The sequence below is a fragment of the Mirounga leonina genome, unplaced genomic scaffold, assembly GCF_011800145.1.
Source record: "Mirounga leonina isolate KUSES-001 unplaced genomic scaffold, KU_Mleo_1.0 Mir_129, whole genome shotgun sequence".
NCBI lineage: Eukaryota > Metazoa > Chordata > Mammalia > Carnivora > Phocidae > Mirounga > Mirounga leonina.
In genome coordinates, this window is record NW_023270323.1 from 99,082 (window position 1) to 116,165 (window position 17,084).

General features: G+C 38.2%; 1 protein-coding gene across 1 annotated transcript; it reads left to right on the plus strand.

The window, feature by feature from the left end:
- Positions 1-302: 302 nt before the first annotated feature.
- On the plus strand, positions 303-16,777 carry ADH4 (alcohol dehydrogenase 4 (class II), pi polypeptide; the record flags this gene model as incomplete). Its single annotated transcript, XM_035005554.1, has 8 exons — positions 303-410; positions 1,470-1,611; positions 3,192-3,279; positions 5,415-5,646; positions 9,476-9,736; positions 13,729-13,864; positions 14,331-14,469; positions 16,507-16,777. Coding segments are annotated over 8 exons (1,131 nt in total), but the record flags the coding sequence as incomplete, so codon positions are not given.
- Positions 16,778-17,084: the final 307 nt, after the last annotated feature.

Here is a 17,084-nt window from a genome sequence, read left to right on the forward strand (position 1 = left end):
ATTCTTATTTGTATTTTGAAACTTCCCATAATTAATATATATTGCATTTGCAATAAGACTCATGATATTTAAAAATATAATTCAAAATTGCGTAACAACTATCAAAAATTATATATTCATGTGTCAAAGACCGGGAAAACCATACCAAAAGCAAAAATAGTAGCATTAGAATAGAGGATTATAGATTTGTTTCTTTCCACTTTCCTTCAATGTTACTTAAATTTAAATTTTTAAATATAATTTTAATTCTAGTTTATATAATTATCTGTTAATTATATAATTAATCTCCCCCTCTCCCTCTCTCTCAGGTTATTAAATGCAAAGCAGCCATTGCCTGGGAAACAGGCAAGCCCCTTTGCATAGAAGAGGTTGAGGTAGCTCCCCCCAAGGCTCATGAAGTTCGTGTGCAGGTAAGTGGGACTTTTCCTAGCCCGTACACACGAGGCACTAAGTGCAGACTTGGCTTCTTCAGGTCCAGCCTGCGTGGCATAACTGAGAGGACCTGAAGTTTTACCTACAGCAGAACTACATTTTTAGGCCCAGATTAAAAAAAGGCATTATCCCAGGAGGGGTAAATTACTAATTATCAGTTGTTACTGATAACAGGCTTAACATTTATTTCTACTATCTTTATATTACTCATTAGCCCTAAGAATTAGACCAAGGAATTCACTTCAGATGAGAATTAGTTAGGTTTTCTTTTTGTTTTCCAGTTGCCAGTTATTAAGTGTTATTAAAAGGAAGATAAAAAATTTGGTTCAAAACAAGGGAGAGGAAAGACCTGAAGGGCTGCCTGGGGCAGTAGAAGAGGCCTAGGGGCCCACGGTGGCAGAGGGGGGGCGGGGAATGTGGGTGAGCAAGGAAAAGAGACCACACTGAGGAGACCGTGATCACAGATCGAAAGTCAGCAGAACTTCTCCATTTTCCCCACAGCCGGCCTGGCTTACATTTTTCCTAGGACCACTACAGGACAGGTTTATACATGAGAATGAATAGGATATCCTCACAAGCAGAATCCTGAAGAGTAAGGGGTATGTTAGTAACTGAGACAATCCTTTATCTGATATCTCTTTGAATTATAAAAATTGTATTATTTCTATTTCATTTCATATCATTTCAACAAAATTTGCACAAGCCCTAGAAACCTGTGTTCCCTCCATTCCCTCTTCCTAAAAGATTCTGTTCAACTTTTCCCTATTACCTTTGATTTCTCCTCTCCTGGAGACACTAACTGCCAATTCCATCTTTGTATGATTTTCCAGTGGCAATGAAAGAAAACAAAGGCTTAGAAGAAAAGAATATATGCTGATATTTTTAATTATTCTTTTTTTTTTTCCAAAATGTAATTCTTTTATTGAGCTCTAGGAATTTTGTAAAGTTTCAAGGTGACATTGGGCCTAAAAAACTACTCTCCTAACAACCACAATGATATGACAGAAACAGCCCTCAAGTCTGTGGTTGCCTTGTAGATAATCGCCACTGCCCTGTGCCATACTGATGCCCATATTATCAATCCTAAATTTAAAGAGGCCCTTCTCCCAGTGATCCTTGGCCATGAAGGTGCAGGAATTGTGGAAAGTGTTGGGCCAGGAGTGACCAACTTCAAACCAGGTATGTTCTTTCCTGAGTCCAATTAAATGGAAATGTCAGGATATTTCAAGGACTGATAAGAGTCCTGGCTTCGCATGCTATAGCTGATCTCTACTTATACAGGGGAGCCCCATCTGTCCCAAAGACAAACTAAGTGAGACATACAATCTATTACAGTCTAACAAGGGGACAGAATATGTGAAATCAGAACCAATAAAAATCTGGAAAATATGGTCACTTTATTTACATATAGCATTGAGAAACTGCTGTGAAGCGAAGCCACAAAGTGGGGCACAAATGGAAAATTTATAACAACCTCTTCTAAATAAAACCAAAATAATTTAATATCATAAAGAATTTAAAGAATGAGGACTTAGAGTTAGCTTGAGAAATATTATATATGTCAATGTTAGCTTAATGTGTCTTTTTGAAACTGTAACATAAAAATAGTATGTAAATGGAGCATGGCAATGGCTGAAATCATTTACTTCACATTTTATAACATATTCACAAAATACTGGAATATGGGTTACCTAATACTCACTTGTCATGTAGGATGACCCATATCATTCTTTCCTCCTTTAATGAGAATGCTTCAAACCTAGAAATATTTTAGATTCCATTCCCAAGCAAGATCAGAGAAACAAACCGCTCCCATAAGTTCTGCATCCATCAATGAGTCTGGCCGATGCAGTCCTAGCTCTGCCACTTGCTGGATGTGTACTCCACCAGTGAAGTCACTTTTCTGTGACACAGCTCAGATTTCTGTTTCCTAAAGTGGGGAGAAAAGGTACCCATCTCAAAGGATTGTCTGAGAATTAAATGAGATAGTATGGGTAAGCAGTTAGTAGGGTGCCTAGCACATACTAAATGGTCATCAGAGAATAGAAGCCATTATTAAATTGAAATTGAGTAAAAGGCAGAAAAATATAGAATGTGAGAGTGAGGGGCACCTGGGTGGCTCAGCCATTAAGCGTCTGCCTTCGGCTCAGGTCATGATCCCAGAGTCCTGGGATCGAGCCCCGCATCCGGCTCCCTGCTCCACGGGAAGCCTGCTTCTCCCTCTCCCACTCCCCCTGCTTGTGTTCCCTCTCTTGCTGTTGTGTCTCTCTCTGTCAAATAAATAAATAAAATCTTTAAAAAAAAATGTGAGAGTGAACTAAATGGTGACACATGGCAATGACATAAAGTTTAATCTCCATATCCAGCACATTGTTGTCCACCTCTCCTATTATATAAGGATGTTCTCTTCAATACTGGATGTTTAGAAATGTAAAAAAAAAAAAAATAGTCATGATGCAGAGAGTTGTGACGACAACAGAGCTCAGACAGGACTCTGTAGCTAGTGGTATCAATGTAGATTTGTTGCTTGACTGCCCAGCAGCCAAAAAAAAAAAAAGGAAAAAGTTAAAAAGACAGTATATGCAATACTTGGGGGAATCAGTGATCTTGTAAAGCAACAAAATACTACAGCCATCTATACTTTCTGCTGAACATAAAATGTGTATCATAAAGAATGGTGTTTTCTACTGATTCATCTGGTAGAAACTTTTTACAAGCTGTATCTTAGGCACCATCCAACATATGGCCTTTCTTTCCAGGTGACAAAGTAATTCCACTCTACATGCCTCAATGTAGAAAATGCAAGTTCTGTCTGAGTCCACTCACAAATTTCTGTAAAAAACTCAGGTAAGCTCTATACACTGGTTAGTAAGACTATAAATTGGTATAAATATTTGCAGAAGTACACTGGCAATACCTGGATGAAGTTTCTACCTACCAATCCTAGTCCTAGGTGTATACAGGAAATTGTTGCAAAACTACCCAAAGAAACATATGCTAAAATGTTCACTGCAACATTGTTTATAACAGCATGTAAAAATAGCCCAATGTCCACCAATAAGACAATGGATTAACAAATTGCTATGTAGTAACACAGTGGAAAACTATGCAACAATGAAAAGGGTTAAACCTGATCTACATACAACAACATAGAATAATTTCACACACATAATGTTAAGGGAATGAAGCAAGCTTCTGACAAATATGTTTAGTAAGATATCATATACAAAACAGTACAATATACAGGGGCACCGGGGTGGCTCAGTCCATTAAGCCTCTGACTCCTGATTTCAGTTCAGCTCCTAATCTCAGAGTAATGAGATCAAGCCCCGCATCAGGCTCTGCCCTAAGTGGGGAGTCTGCTTCTCTCCTTCTCCCTCTCCCCACTCGCACTGCTCTCTCTCTCAAATAAATAAATAAATCTTAAAAAAAAAAAAAAAAAGCCTATATACAGTATAGTTTATGGTTACATGTGTATGTAGTAAAGGTATAAATACATCACTGGAATGATAAATGCCAAACTCAAAATAGTAGCTACTTCTATAGGAAATGAGAGAGGAATGAAATGAGGTGCAGTAATTTATTCCAAGGCCCACAGATAAAAGTCCTAGAGCTAGATTTTGAACATAGACCGTCTAACTCCAGACTCCAAAACCTTTATCACCTTATTCTTTAATGAGACTACATACAGAAAAATCTATTTGTCCTTAATGCCAAATGAAGCTAGTTATTTCAGAAGCTAAATTGTATTACTCTTACATCTAATACTGTGCCTCAATTTCCTCATCTATAAAATGGGAATAATAACAATGCTTATTTCGCAGGGTTGTTGTTGTAGATATTTAAAGAATTACATACACCCTTTTGCAAACTTTTAATGAAATAATAGATTTTGGCAATGACCATCAATTCTTTCTAACATCACAAAAAGAGAGAGAATAAGGCATTATGTGTCTCCAGATGAAGATACACAACACCATCTTTGAAATATTCCTACAAAAATATAAAACCTAAATTAAATCAACCAGTTAGATTGAAAATACTAGTTTAGAGGAAATACAGGGATGGAAAAATGTATTAAACCCAATTACAGGGGCGCCTGGGTGGCTCAGTCGTTAAGCGTCTGCCTTCGGCTCAGGTCATGGTCCCAGGGTCCTGGGATCGAGCCCCGCATCGGGCTCCCCGCTCCGCGAGAAGCCTGCTTCTCCCTCTCCCACTCCCCCTGCTTGTGTTCCCTCTCTCGCTGTATCTCTCTCTGTCAAATAAATAAAATCTTTAAAAAAAAAAACAACCCAATTACAGGAATGTAATCAGAAAAATTCGAATGAGGAAAACTGTACAGAACAAATGACTGTTTCTTCAACATACAAATTGCAAAGGAAAAAAACAAGGAGGGAGGTGAGAACCTGTCATTTTTTAAAAGAGACAACACACATATCAACGAAATGCAATGTGTCAATCTAAAAGAATCTATATTTTTGAGATACATACTAAAATATTTACAAATGAAAATAGTAATGTGTGAGGTTTACTTCAAAACCATCCCATGGGGGAGGGTAGGTGCTGGGGGAGGGTCGGTGCTGGAGGTGGGGATTGGGGGGGTTAAAGACGCCAGAAGATCAGCCCCGAGATGGTAACTGCTGAAGCTGGGATATGGTTGCACGGACATTCAACACGCCAGTCTTTCTACTTTTATATACAGCTGAGTTTTCCATAATAAATTTTTTTTAAGAATTAATACATACAAACCCCTAAGAGAGTTTCTGGCACATAAAAAGTATTCAATAAAAAGTTTATCATCATCTTTAGACTACTTCTGACTACATATTTAGGTGTAAAGTCTCAAGTAATTTTCTCAATTTTTCTATCTCAGAAAATTGTCATAACAAAAATATAACACCTAACCTTTTTTTTCAGGAGTGTAATCAGTGGCCCATTTACATTCTCTTTTTTGTATCTTTTTTTTTTTTTTAATTTTCTAGTCCAGTGAAAAATCCTCTTGTTGATCAAGAACTACTGGAAGACAAAACCAGTAGGTTTACCTGCAAAGGAAAACCAATTTACCATTTCATGGGGACCAGTACCTTCACTCAGTACACCGTAGTGTCGGATATAAATCTTGCCAAAATCGATGATGATGCAAATTTAGAGAGAGTTTGTCTGTTTGGATGTGGGTTTTCAACTGGCTATGGAGCTGCAATCAACAATGCCAAGGTAAAAGTGGTTCATCACCAGGTAGCATAAAATAGAATTTTACTAGGAGACGGTGATAAAGCAGCTAGTTACTCTTCAAGCCCTAGCTCTGTCATTTATTACCTCTGTGGCGTAAGGCAAGTTATTTAACCTCTCCACTCCTACTCTCTGCAATAAACATCTACTACAAATAGTTATGGGGCTAATTAAATCATATTACATACGTAAGACATCTGGCCCAACAGCTGGCATATCGTTGGCACCCGGTTCATGTTAATTTCTTTTCCTATACTAATATGTTAGATTACAGACCACCCCTACCTTAAACACAACATGCTTAAATATGTCCCCTAAATACGAATGCTCACTCTGGGACAGCAGACCCAGTCAAGAGGCAACAGAAACTAGATATCCCCCATCTCCACAGAGTCACCCCTGCTTTCTCCCTGATCCTGCAGATTTCTCTCCCTCCAACTGGTGATTCATCTCTGCTTCTCATCCTGGCCCTTTGTGGTTCCAAGGGAGTGTGCGTCAGGTGGCAGCCTTGAGGGTGGCGAGATGCATCCCTGGAAGCCCATGTTAGAATTCAGAAGCTTCCACAAAACTGTTCAGTGAGAACTGGACAGATGTCAGTATCACGTGGATGCCTCAAACAACCCCGGTATTGAAATCTCTTTCTCATCAGTCTTCATCCCTTGAGTTCAAACTGCAAAATGCAACCAGAGTGCTCTTTCTAAACAACAAATGTGAAGACTTCATTCCCCTTGCATACTCCACTTTTCTGTCAGCAGGCTAGTGTTTCTCCCTAACTCTCCCTTCACGGGCTTACCGTTCCCCAAGGCCTGACCCTGAGTATCCGGGCTCCAATCACTGTGACCCTGGGTTTTCCATGCCTGGCTCCCACCAACACTGCCTGGGATGCTCCCCCACCTCTTCTGGCTGACTCCATTTTTTGTTGTTGTTGTTGTTACTTCCTATCAGAAACCCTCCAGCCTCCTAGGCATGCATTAGGTGTCCCTCCCAGTTTCCCCCAAAATATCTGTGTTTATCCCTGTCTTCCTTCTTATCACACTCTGGAGAAATTTTCCATTTATTTCTCCTTCCTTTTAGACTGTTTGCTCCTTGAGGGCAAGAACTCTCTCTTGTTCATTGTGATATCTCCAGAGCCTAGCTCTGTGCCTGGCACACAGTAGGAACTGGATAATTTTTCAATGAATGAATGAATGAAGCCAGGCTCCTATGCAACCCTTAAAACATCTTGATAAGGCTTGATCCTCAGCTTAAAAATCCAAATACTCCTTTTTATCAGGTTACCTGGAATTGTTCAAGTGTCCAGGAAATAAACTCAGCCTAACCAAAATAAAAAAGCTGATCTGATAGCCAGAATATCAAGATAAGACTTCCCATTGAGAATTGGTCAAGCAGACAGGAATGCTACTTTTTGCTATCAGTATATTAAAAATAAAAAATTGTATGGGAAGTCAGACTACAATCTGAAGGCTGCTAGAGGAAGGGTATTGTTAACTGAGTGGAGTTAAAAGCAGATGTAACCTTGGCAGTCAAGGCATATTCTCCTCTAGATAGCACTGGAAGAATTATTGCTCTTTGGGCCACCCCCGCCCCTTTCCTGGACCCCATGCAGACTATCACCTTCTCCTACTCTAGTCTTTCTTCAGGAATATTAACACTAGAGACTCAGCTACAGTTTTCTTTAAAATCCATTCAAAGTTGATGTAAATTTCTAGGTCCTGTTCTTCTCACTGTTGAGGAACACTTAAACCACTTCATAGGAGCTTAGGGAAGAAAAGAGAAATGAATCTGATAGGAACAAGTTAAGAGAAGAAATATCAGTAATCCTAGCCAAAAGGCAAGAGCTTTAATAAAGTTTAATTTACTTCTGGGAAGAAAAGTAATGAAACAACTTTGTGTAATTATTGGGAGACCTGCGCCCAGCATCACCAGGACTCCTAATTCTTTTTAATCTGCTCGTATCCTTTACTGACAAATTAATCATATTTCACAGAGATCTTTGGAAGCATGAAAATGTCCCGTAACAGTGTTGTCTACAAATAGATAATCATCCACGATGTACAGTCCTAATTCTCAAATGGGGAGAGGGGTACTTTATAGTGACTCTCCCCCCACTACTGCAATCAAAGGCACTTTTACACATAGCCATCTAGTTCGTTTAACACAATTAATACAGTGTATTCCAATTATACTGTTGTGAGCTATGTACAACTACTGTGTACAACATTGCCTCAATGAGAAAAATGCCCTTCTACTCAATGACACAGGCAAACTTTTGAACAGTCTGTAGAGAAATGTATTTGGAACTATACTGAACACATGCCATAATATTAAATAGCACATTGTGTATATAGAACAATATTCTGAATATTTGTAAAAAATGTTTTATTTTGCCCTGAGTAGCAAAAGTCAGTGTATGCATGCCTGATATCATGCATAAATTAAAGTAAGAGATACACATTCTCTCTATTCCTTAATAGTTTTGTTTCCAATTTAGAATGTATCAGTACTTCCCTTGGGCAGATTCCTCTTTCCCTTTTGTTTATGCTTTAAGTCTAACAGTTCCCCATCATCATTAGAAAATATTACTTAAGCATCTCTCTGTGTAGTATTTTTTTACCATTATACACTCTCAGAATAACACATTCCAGTTACAGCAACTTTCCCTATTATCTTGTATATTCAGTTTTTATTTAATTCAATGCAACAAACATTTATTAAAGACCCAACCTACAGAATACTCTTAATAGCAATGTAGAAGATAATATGCCTTCAAAGAACTTACAGTCTTTTGAAGAAACACACAAATACAAAATCAATCAACGAAGGCAGATTATAAATACAATACAGAAAAAGCAAAAAGGTGGGCACTAATTCCTGATTGACGAATCAAGAGAAGTTTTATGGGGAGAGTGTCATTTAAGTTAGGCCTAGAAGTAGAGGTCACATTTTAATCAGAGGAAATAAGGTGAGAAGTGCATCAGGCTGAGGAAACAGCATGAACTGAGGATGAGGAAAGGAAGCCACGACAGTGTAGAGTGACTACAGCAATGGGACTACCACAGAGATGAAGCTGGAAGTTAGCTGGTCAGCTCTAAAAACCCTTCAATTTGATGCAAAGAAATCTGGATTTCATTCCATTTAAATTAACTGATGATTTGGGATGTGAATTAATTCACATTTAGAGAAACAGCACTCATTCAAAACCAACTATATAATACTAATACAACCAAATAAGGCCTATTAAAAATATAAATTAATTATGATCTATTGGAAAAGGAAAACAATAAACCCTTTAAAATGTGTGGGTTTTAAAATTCTGTTCTGATAACAGTAAAGGGAAGAGGAAAACAAGCAGATTATTTTCACTTGGGTTTGTTTCTGATGAGCTGATAATTCTAATGGCATTCAAATGATTCTCCATATTTAGCCAGTGACCCAGCCATTTTCATATTGGCAGATTTCCCCCATTAGCTATATCATTTAGTTTTATGACAGGCAGTCTTTCATTTACATGTTCCTGCCTCCACCTTACTCTCTTTCTTTCTTTCTTTTTTTTTTAAAAGATTTTATTTATTTATTTGAGAGAGAGAATGAGAGAGAGCACATGAGAGGGGGGAGGGTCAGAGGGAGAAGCAGACTCCCTGCCGAGCAGGGAGCCCGATGCGGGACTCGATCCTGGGACTCCAGGATCATGACCTGAGCTGAAGGCAGCCACCTAACCAACTGAGCCACCCAGGCGCCCTTACTCTCTTTCTTTAAAAAAAAAAAAGTGAGGCCACTTCCTTTAAAAGTTAATTTATAATTTTGCTGCCTGCAGGTCACCCCTGGTTCTACTTGTGCCATCTTTGGCCTAGGAGGTGTTGGTCTTTCCGCTATAATGGGTTGTAAAGTAGCAGGAGCTTCCAGAATCATAGCTATTGACATCAACAGTGAGAAATTTACAAAGGCCAAAGCCCTTGGAGCCAGTGACTGCCTCAATCCTCGAAACCTAGATAAACCCATCCAGGAGTTCATCATTGAAATGACCAATGGAGGTGTGGATTTTGCCCTTGACTGTGCAGGTGGACCTGAAACCATGGTATGTCTATTTTTTATAAAAGTATATAATAAATTACACTTAGTAACATTAATAAACATTGGCAATATGTTTATATTGAGATAGTTATTTTACATTTAATATTAATATACTTATATATGTATTTAATTTATATATTCATATAAATATTTATATTAGATTGCATGTATTAATATTTAACTAATAAATATTAATATTTACTTAGTAGGTTATTAATATTTCTGTATGTCCTTCCACATGAAATTCAGCAAAAAGAGAAAACTTAGAAATGAAAATTTAGAAGAACTGTGCCTATGAGAAATAAGAAAGAAAAAAAGAAAAGGCGGATTTAGAGGAGGGAAGAAGACAGGCTGACATATGTCACCCCTAACAGCTGGAGGTATTTCACTCCCACCTAAAAGCAGAGACGCGAATAGTTAGCGATCTACAAACAATCCAGTTCTGTCCATCAGATCTCAATAAACGGGCTGCAAAATTAGGTCCACATCATAAATCTGAAATTTTCAATATATTCAATATATTACACACACACACACACACACACACACACACTGCAAAACTAAAAAGTAGATCTTTTTTCCTAAACACTACAATTTGGTATCATTCAGATTTCTTCTCTCAGGACAAGCTACATAATTTGCAGGTCTTTCTAGGAACAGGGCCCTAAGAAACTGCACCAGCTGGAGACCCACGAAGTCAGCCCTGTTTATTCTTACTCGAGAAAGTGGGGTAAAGAGCCAACCACACAGACAACACATGGAAAAGTTAGTTTGACAGACTGCCCAGCCTCACTCCAGTGAATGTTCACTTGATGCATATTTGCTCAAAGACACTAAGTAGAGTTTTGTTTTGTTTTATGAAATGACCAATTTATCGACTAATTATCTGCCTATGGATTCTTCTTATTTCATGAGTGAGATCTGTGGAGTAACTACGCATTATGCACTTTTATTTACGACTTCACTCAACGTGGCTCCCAAAACCCTCCTCTAGGGAGGTTATAAAAAATAGAATTCTGTACTTCAACTTCCCAGCAGCAGGCTTGGTACAGTTCTTCCCCTTGGTTCTTACCCAACTGATGCATTCTGCAGAAGAGAACGAAGTTGGGGAGGAGCTGCTGAAAGCATCAGTCTCCCTTCCTGCGTCTCTCCTCTCAGAATGGTTTAATTGGAATAATGTAACTGCTTAAAGGACAATTCGGCAGGTAATAAGCACTCAATAAATGTTAGCTATTACTGAAAATGCATGCATTAAGGGCTCCTCATCCTGCACTGCTCCCGTGTTCAATGCTTCAGACCCTCTTCTTAAATTATCCTTGGCATCTGCAACTTACAATGTGCTACATCCATTCTTCTACTTTGCACAGCTCAAATTTTTTTCAAACATTGAAATTCAGCCTATTGATCTTATTTTTCCAGTACAGAGATTCTCAACACTGGCTACACTTCAGAAATGCCTGGGGAGTTGTTACTGTCATTGTTTAGAACCTATGAATGGACCATATGCCAGCATATTCTCATGAGTCTAGGGCCCACATACCAATATTTTTTACAAGTTACTTAAGCTGAGAACCACTTGATCTAAAACTTGGCAGGTTCTATTATTATTTAAATTATGGAATAGAATTATACCAGAGAATCCAAATAAGAATAGATGGATTTCTTTAATCACAAAAAGATCAGCTACCTACCCATCTATCAAATTTCCATAACTAAGGAAAGCTAAATTTCTCACTTGTAGAGGAGATTCCAGTAATGCATGTGAACCTGAGTTCAATGACCACTAATTCTCTAAAGCAGCCCAAAGAATCCAACAGAACAATCAGAAAGTTACAATAACGGAACTATTATAAAGTTTTGAGAAGTAAAAGTAATTCTCATCAAAAGTTATCAGAAGCTTCTAAATAAAACCCTGTACTTGCATATAATACCCATTTTTAAATAAGTCATCATTAAGGAGATGAATTGCTTGCTTGAAGCAAAGCTCCAGAAATGCAGAAAAGGCAAACAGGGGTGCACCTGAGTGGCTTAGTCAGTTGGGCACCAGACTCTCGATTTCAGCTTGGGTCATGATCTTGGGGTCATGGGATCGAGCCCTGCATTGGGCTCTGCATTCAGCAAGCAGTCTGCTCAGGATATTCTCTCCCTCTGACCCTCCTCCTCCCCCACATACACTCTCTCTCTCTCACTCTCAAATAGATGGATAAATCTTTTAAAAAAAAAAAAAAAGGCAAACAGGAAAAATATTTTAAAACTAAAATAGAGAATAGGAGTCAATGTAAATAGCTACCTACAGGTAACAAGTAAGATCTATGAATTTTCCCCTCTCCATAATCTCTCTATACAGCATAAACAAAAATATTTCTGCCATATAAAAAGTGCATATGTAGAAGAGTTGCTATTAGGAATGTTATGAATTCTCAAAACAATAAATAAACATTTATTCAAATAAAAATTTCAAAACACATTCTAAAAGTTCTAGGTCACCGCATCTACCATCGCTAGTAAGACAGACAGACAAAGAAAAGGGGGAGAATTTACTGTACTTCAAATTGCTTCTTCTTTTAAGGGCACCTGGGTGGCTCAGTCAGTTAAGCGTCTGCCTTCAGCTCAGGTCATGATCTCAGGGTCCTGAGACTGAGTCCTGCGTTGGGCTCCCTGCTCAGCAGGGAGCCTGCTTCTCTCTCTCCCTCTGCTGTTCCCCCTCACCCTGCTTGTGCTCTCTCACTCTTGCTCTCTCAAATAAACAAAGAAATAAAGAAATTCCTTCTTTTATATAGTGATCAGTAATGAAAAAAGCTGTACTTCCTATTGAGACTCTTGTAAAAGTAAAAATTGCCCCAACAAGTCAGAATTAAGTTGAGCGCTGACTATGGCAAAGGATCTAAAACAAAGTTTACACTTTCATTCTTTAAGATTAGTCTCAGAAGATTTAAATGTTCATCTATTTACCATACAGCTTCTTGTGGAATGGCCATCCGCAAGTTTGTATCTTTCTCAAATTTCTTTACATTTTCAAACCTGGGCATTTTTGTATTAACCCCAAACTTGCAGCAGGTTAACATAATATGGTTTTCTCTCTCATGGGAAGATCAGTGCAACTCCCCTGGGCCACCGCCTTCCATGCAGCAACTCAGCAACCAAGGCTCAATCAAGTGCACCTTCTCGGCTTCACGGGGGCAACACGAGGTGATCTTGGGTGTTAGAGTAGGAGAGCTCACAGCCGGCAGGTTGCACAGCGGCTTTTCTGTTTTGTCTACAAAATACCACACGTCACAATACCACACATTGTTCTGTTTCGTCTACAAAATACCACACGTCACAGAGCCCATGGCCCTGAAGTAGTTACGTGACTCTATCAAACTCTGAGAGCTGAGGAACCTAGAGAAGCAGATGAAATGTTTTATGAGCAAGAGCCTGTGTAAGATTCTGTTTAACTGTGCTGCTCTGTTTTAAAAGAGCACTTTTTTATTTATCCTACACTGAGATATACCAAGTTTACAGCGTGTACCTCATTTCCTAGGTTCTAGTAAATACGTATTCATCCTCTCTTCATGACTTCAAGGATTATGTTTTTGTGCCTCTGAAACTGCAAATCTTTTAGTACATACCCACAGCAGATCACCGAGAACTTGATTAGAATGTATAATATTTATCTTCTAGAGTTCTTTCCTAACTTCACATGTTTTTTCTTGGTATGCAATGAAATACACTCCAGGTTCAGCCTAACTATGGTATTAAACAGAAAGAAATAATAGGTTCTGTTTCTTTGTAATATCTTGTTTTGATGAAGTTCAAATTTTTAATGAATGGTCTATCTGAAACTGAACAGTGGCGCTTCGAGTATCAATCAACAATACCATAGCCTCTTTAGCTTGAGTACTCTCATATGCAGAGTTGTATAAATTTTCCCTAAAGCATTGTACATACCTACACTAGAGTTCATGTTCTACTTGTTCTACTTATTCAGCTAATCCTTTCTGTTTGACCTTCCAGAGAGCAGCCCTGGACAGTACAATAGTAGGCTGGGGATCATGTACTTTCATTGGAGTAGACTCTGAAATGAGAGGCTTGATGGTATCTCCAGTGGAGCTAATAATGGGCCGTACCATAAATGGAACATGCTTTGGTGGTCAGTTTTTTTTCTCTTTTAATTTTCTCCATAGTGGTATGCAAATTCTTATAAAGAAGATTACTGAATAGAAAGGAAAACTGTTTAAATATTGAGTGCCTAATAACACATCTAGAGACTGCACAAAAGTTATTCTAGGAATTATTTGAAAGTAAACAGTTTCTATATATGGATAACTACAATTTGCAAACTGAAATTCAATTTGCATTAAAATGAACCAACACAGAGGAACAAAAGGTAAACTTTGACCAAACGGAGATAATTCCTTATCTAGAAATAGGAACTAATTTTAACATTTCTTATTAAGAAAAACTTTTAAATAAATAAAAGTGTAGAAAATTAAAGATGGGAGGGATAATCCATTTGAAGCAACCCAAATCTTACCTAGTAATTTCATTCACTCAACAAACTGATTAAACTACTGTCACCTACCATGTCTTTACTTGGCATTTTGGTCAAATTACAGGTTGGAAAAGCATCGATTCTATCCCAAAGCTGGTTACTGACTACAAGAATAAGAAATTTGATCTGGACATACTGGTGACTCATACCCTGCCTTTTGACAAAATCAATGAGGCATTTGACCTGATGAACCAAGGCAAAAGGTAAATTAACAAACAGAGGAATAAGTGGTTTGAAAAACCTTTATGATGACTCTTTATTTGATGTTAAGAACTAACCAGTTTGTCTTTTCTGACATTTTCCACATCATCACACATCCTAGATGTGCTTGAAAGATTAAGTAGTGGCCTCTGGAAAAAAGAAAAGCTTCCTACTCTATTTCCATAATATACACTGCCACACACTATCCCAACATAGAGTGGTGATATAAACTGATACATATTTTCCCTTTCACAAACAACTGTTAACTCAGTTGGGGCTGCTCCCTAGAAAGAAAGGTTTCCACAGTATAAAGTCAGGTCACTCTGGTGCAATACAGCCCTGAGTCTCGCATCATTATGTTCTGCAATTAACAAAAGAATGCCCACTCTAGGCCCTTCATGATCAGAACCAGGTGAAAACCATGGATATGTGAGCAGTGAGTGGCTCGTTTAAAGAAACCTAAAGGATGACCCAACGCTCTCTTGCTTTGTCCCAGATCTCCTATAAGATAACGTTCTGATCCACAGTTTTAGCTATATTGTGCTCCTCTGGCACAGACCCTGAGAACTAATTTATAGAAATGTCCCAACTGGGGGATCTGTAGCAATTGAGGAGCAGGGGACACTAGGATCAATGATTTTGGTTAAAATGATCAAGCACAGCTTGGTCAATAGAAGCAAAAGGAAAAACACCAGGAACAGTTTCACAGAGGAGATGAAGGACCAAATAAGCAACAAAAAGAGAAGATATCACAAAATAGGGAGGGGGGGGGGAGCCTAAAGTTAAATGACATGAGTTTGAAGCAGAAAATAAATGTGGCAAAAGAAGAAAATGGGTCCATGATGTGGGGACCCAGGCTACTTCCTGGGAAAGAAACCTGAGAAATTATTTCTACTGACAGGAACTCTCTAATTTTCAAACACACTAGGTGCAACGTATCAGAAAGAAGTTCAATAAAAAGAAAAAAAAAAAAGAAACATTATTTAAGCTACACAAAATAACTTAGTGTATAAGCCCTGCAATATCTTGCACAATCTCAATATCCCCATAAGGAGCAGCCCTTATGTCAGGAGTTAGGTTGGGAGTTCGGGGCCTTAGACCCTAAAACTCTTATCTCCTCCACCACCACACCTTTTCCCCTAGAGTTCTCAGTTATGGAATATATCCACAAGGAATGCTAAGTGGCAGCTAAATGGAAAATGGTGAATTACTTTATTAACAGCTGGGCAAGTCTCCCATACTCTTAAAGTAGGCCTGATAATCAGTGGAAGAATGGAAGGCCGAGGGCTAGATACCTGAATGAGGCCACCTACTTCCCCTCTGGCTCACTGGGAAGACCACATTACTGCCCACACCGATGGAACGGTGACAGTGGAGAAGGCAGAGGATGGGACTTAGCATATGGGTATAGAAGCAAGGAAGTAGAGAGAGTACAACACCCAGTTGGTCTTTTAAGGTGCAGTGACCCCAACTCATGGTGAGGAAAGGACACAGAGGTTCTCTCTCCACAGGCAGACAGATGTAGTTCCAGTCTCTGGGTGAAGACAACATCATGGATGGCAACCTGCTAATGCCAGGGATTCCACAGCTCCAGCAGCAAGGTGGAACATACGGAAGTCTCTGTTCTTGAGGCTTACCCCCTGCTTTGCTTCTGCGTGTTGAAGGAATTATCCAGGAGTAAGAATATTTAGGTTCTCAGAAAGCATCATCCCAACACACCAAGCAGTTACTATTCCAAGATGAAAACCCCACTACAACCTTAGCATGTTTACTCTGTAGCACCATCAGGCAGCACAGACCTCACCCAGGGTCACGTGAGGGTCCCCAACTTTTCCCAGCTTCCTAGCATCATATACAAAGTATTATTAATTCCATGAATGTCAAGATAAAAGAAATTAGGGATAATGTGCTAATTTCTTTTCTTGATAGATGTCTATAAAGAAAGATTAAACCAAATGCTGAAAGAAAAATACAAAAATTATTTGTGGGTTTTGGTTAGATTTACCATAAAAATTATGCTATTGTCTTATTATTAACAGCATTCGAATAGTCCTGACCTTCTGAAGACACCAGGAACAAACTGGAATACTACCTGACTGAATCTGAACCCTTCTTGTTAATTTATAACCTGTAATAATGAACCAAGGATTGCCATGAATTTAAACAACTATTTACAGTTAACATCTCAACATCAAATAGTTATAAACATCACAGCATTTTAAAATATATTAATATTTCCTGTTTAGTAATTATGATAACTGATGTGTTATTGAATAGAATTACATGATGAGAATTGTTTAAAACTAGTTCTGGAGAGGTGGGAGCAGGGAATGAAGAGTAATAAGTAAAGCTAGATTGGCTGTTTGTTTATAATTTTTTAGGTTGGGTGATAAAGATGGGGTTTCATTACACTGTTCTCTCTACTTTTGTTTATGCTTAAAATTTTCCATAATAAAATCATTTTTACTAGAAAAAAATTACTATTATATATGTGTACATAAGATACATATGTCTTTAAAATATGTCATATATATAAAATGCTATTACATAATTTCTGGGTTTCAATAAGCTACAAGCTAATCTTCTTTAATAAGCTGCTAAATAATTTCCTTTTTAA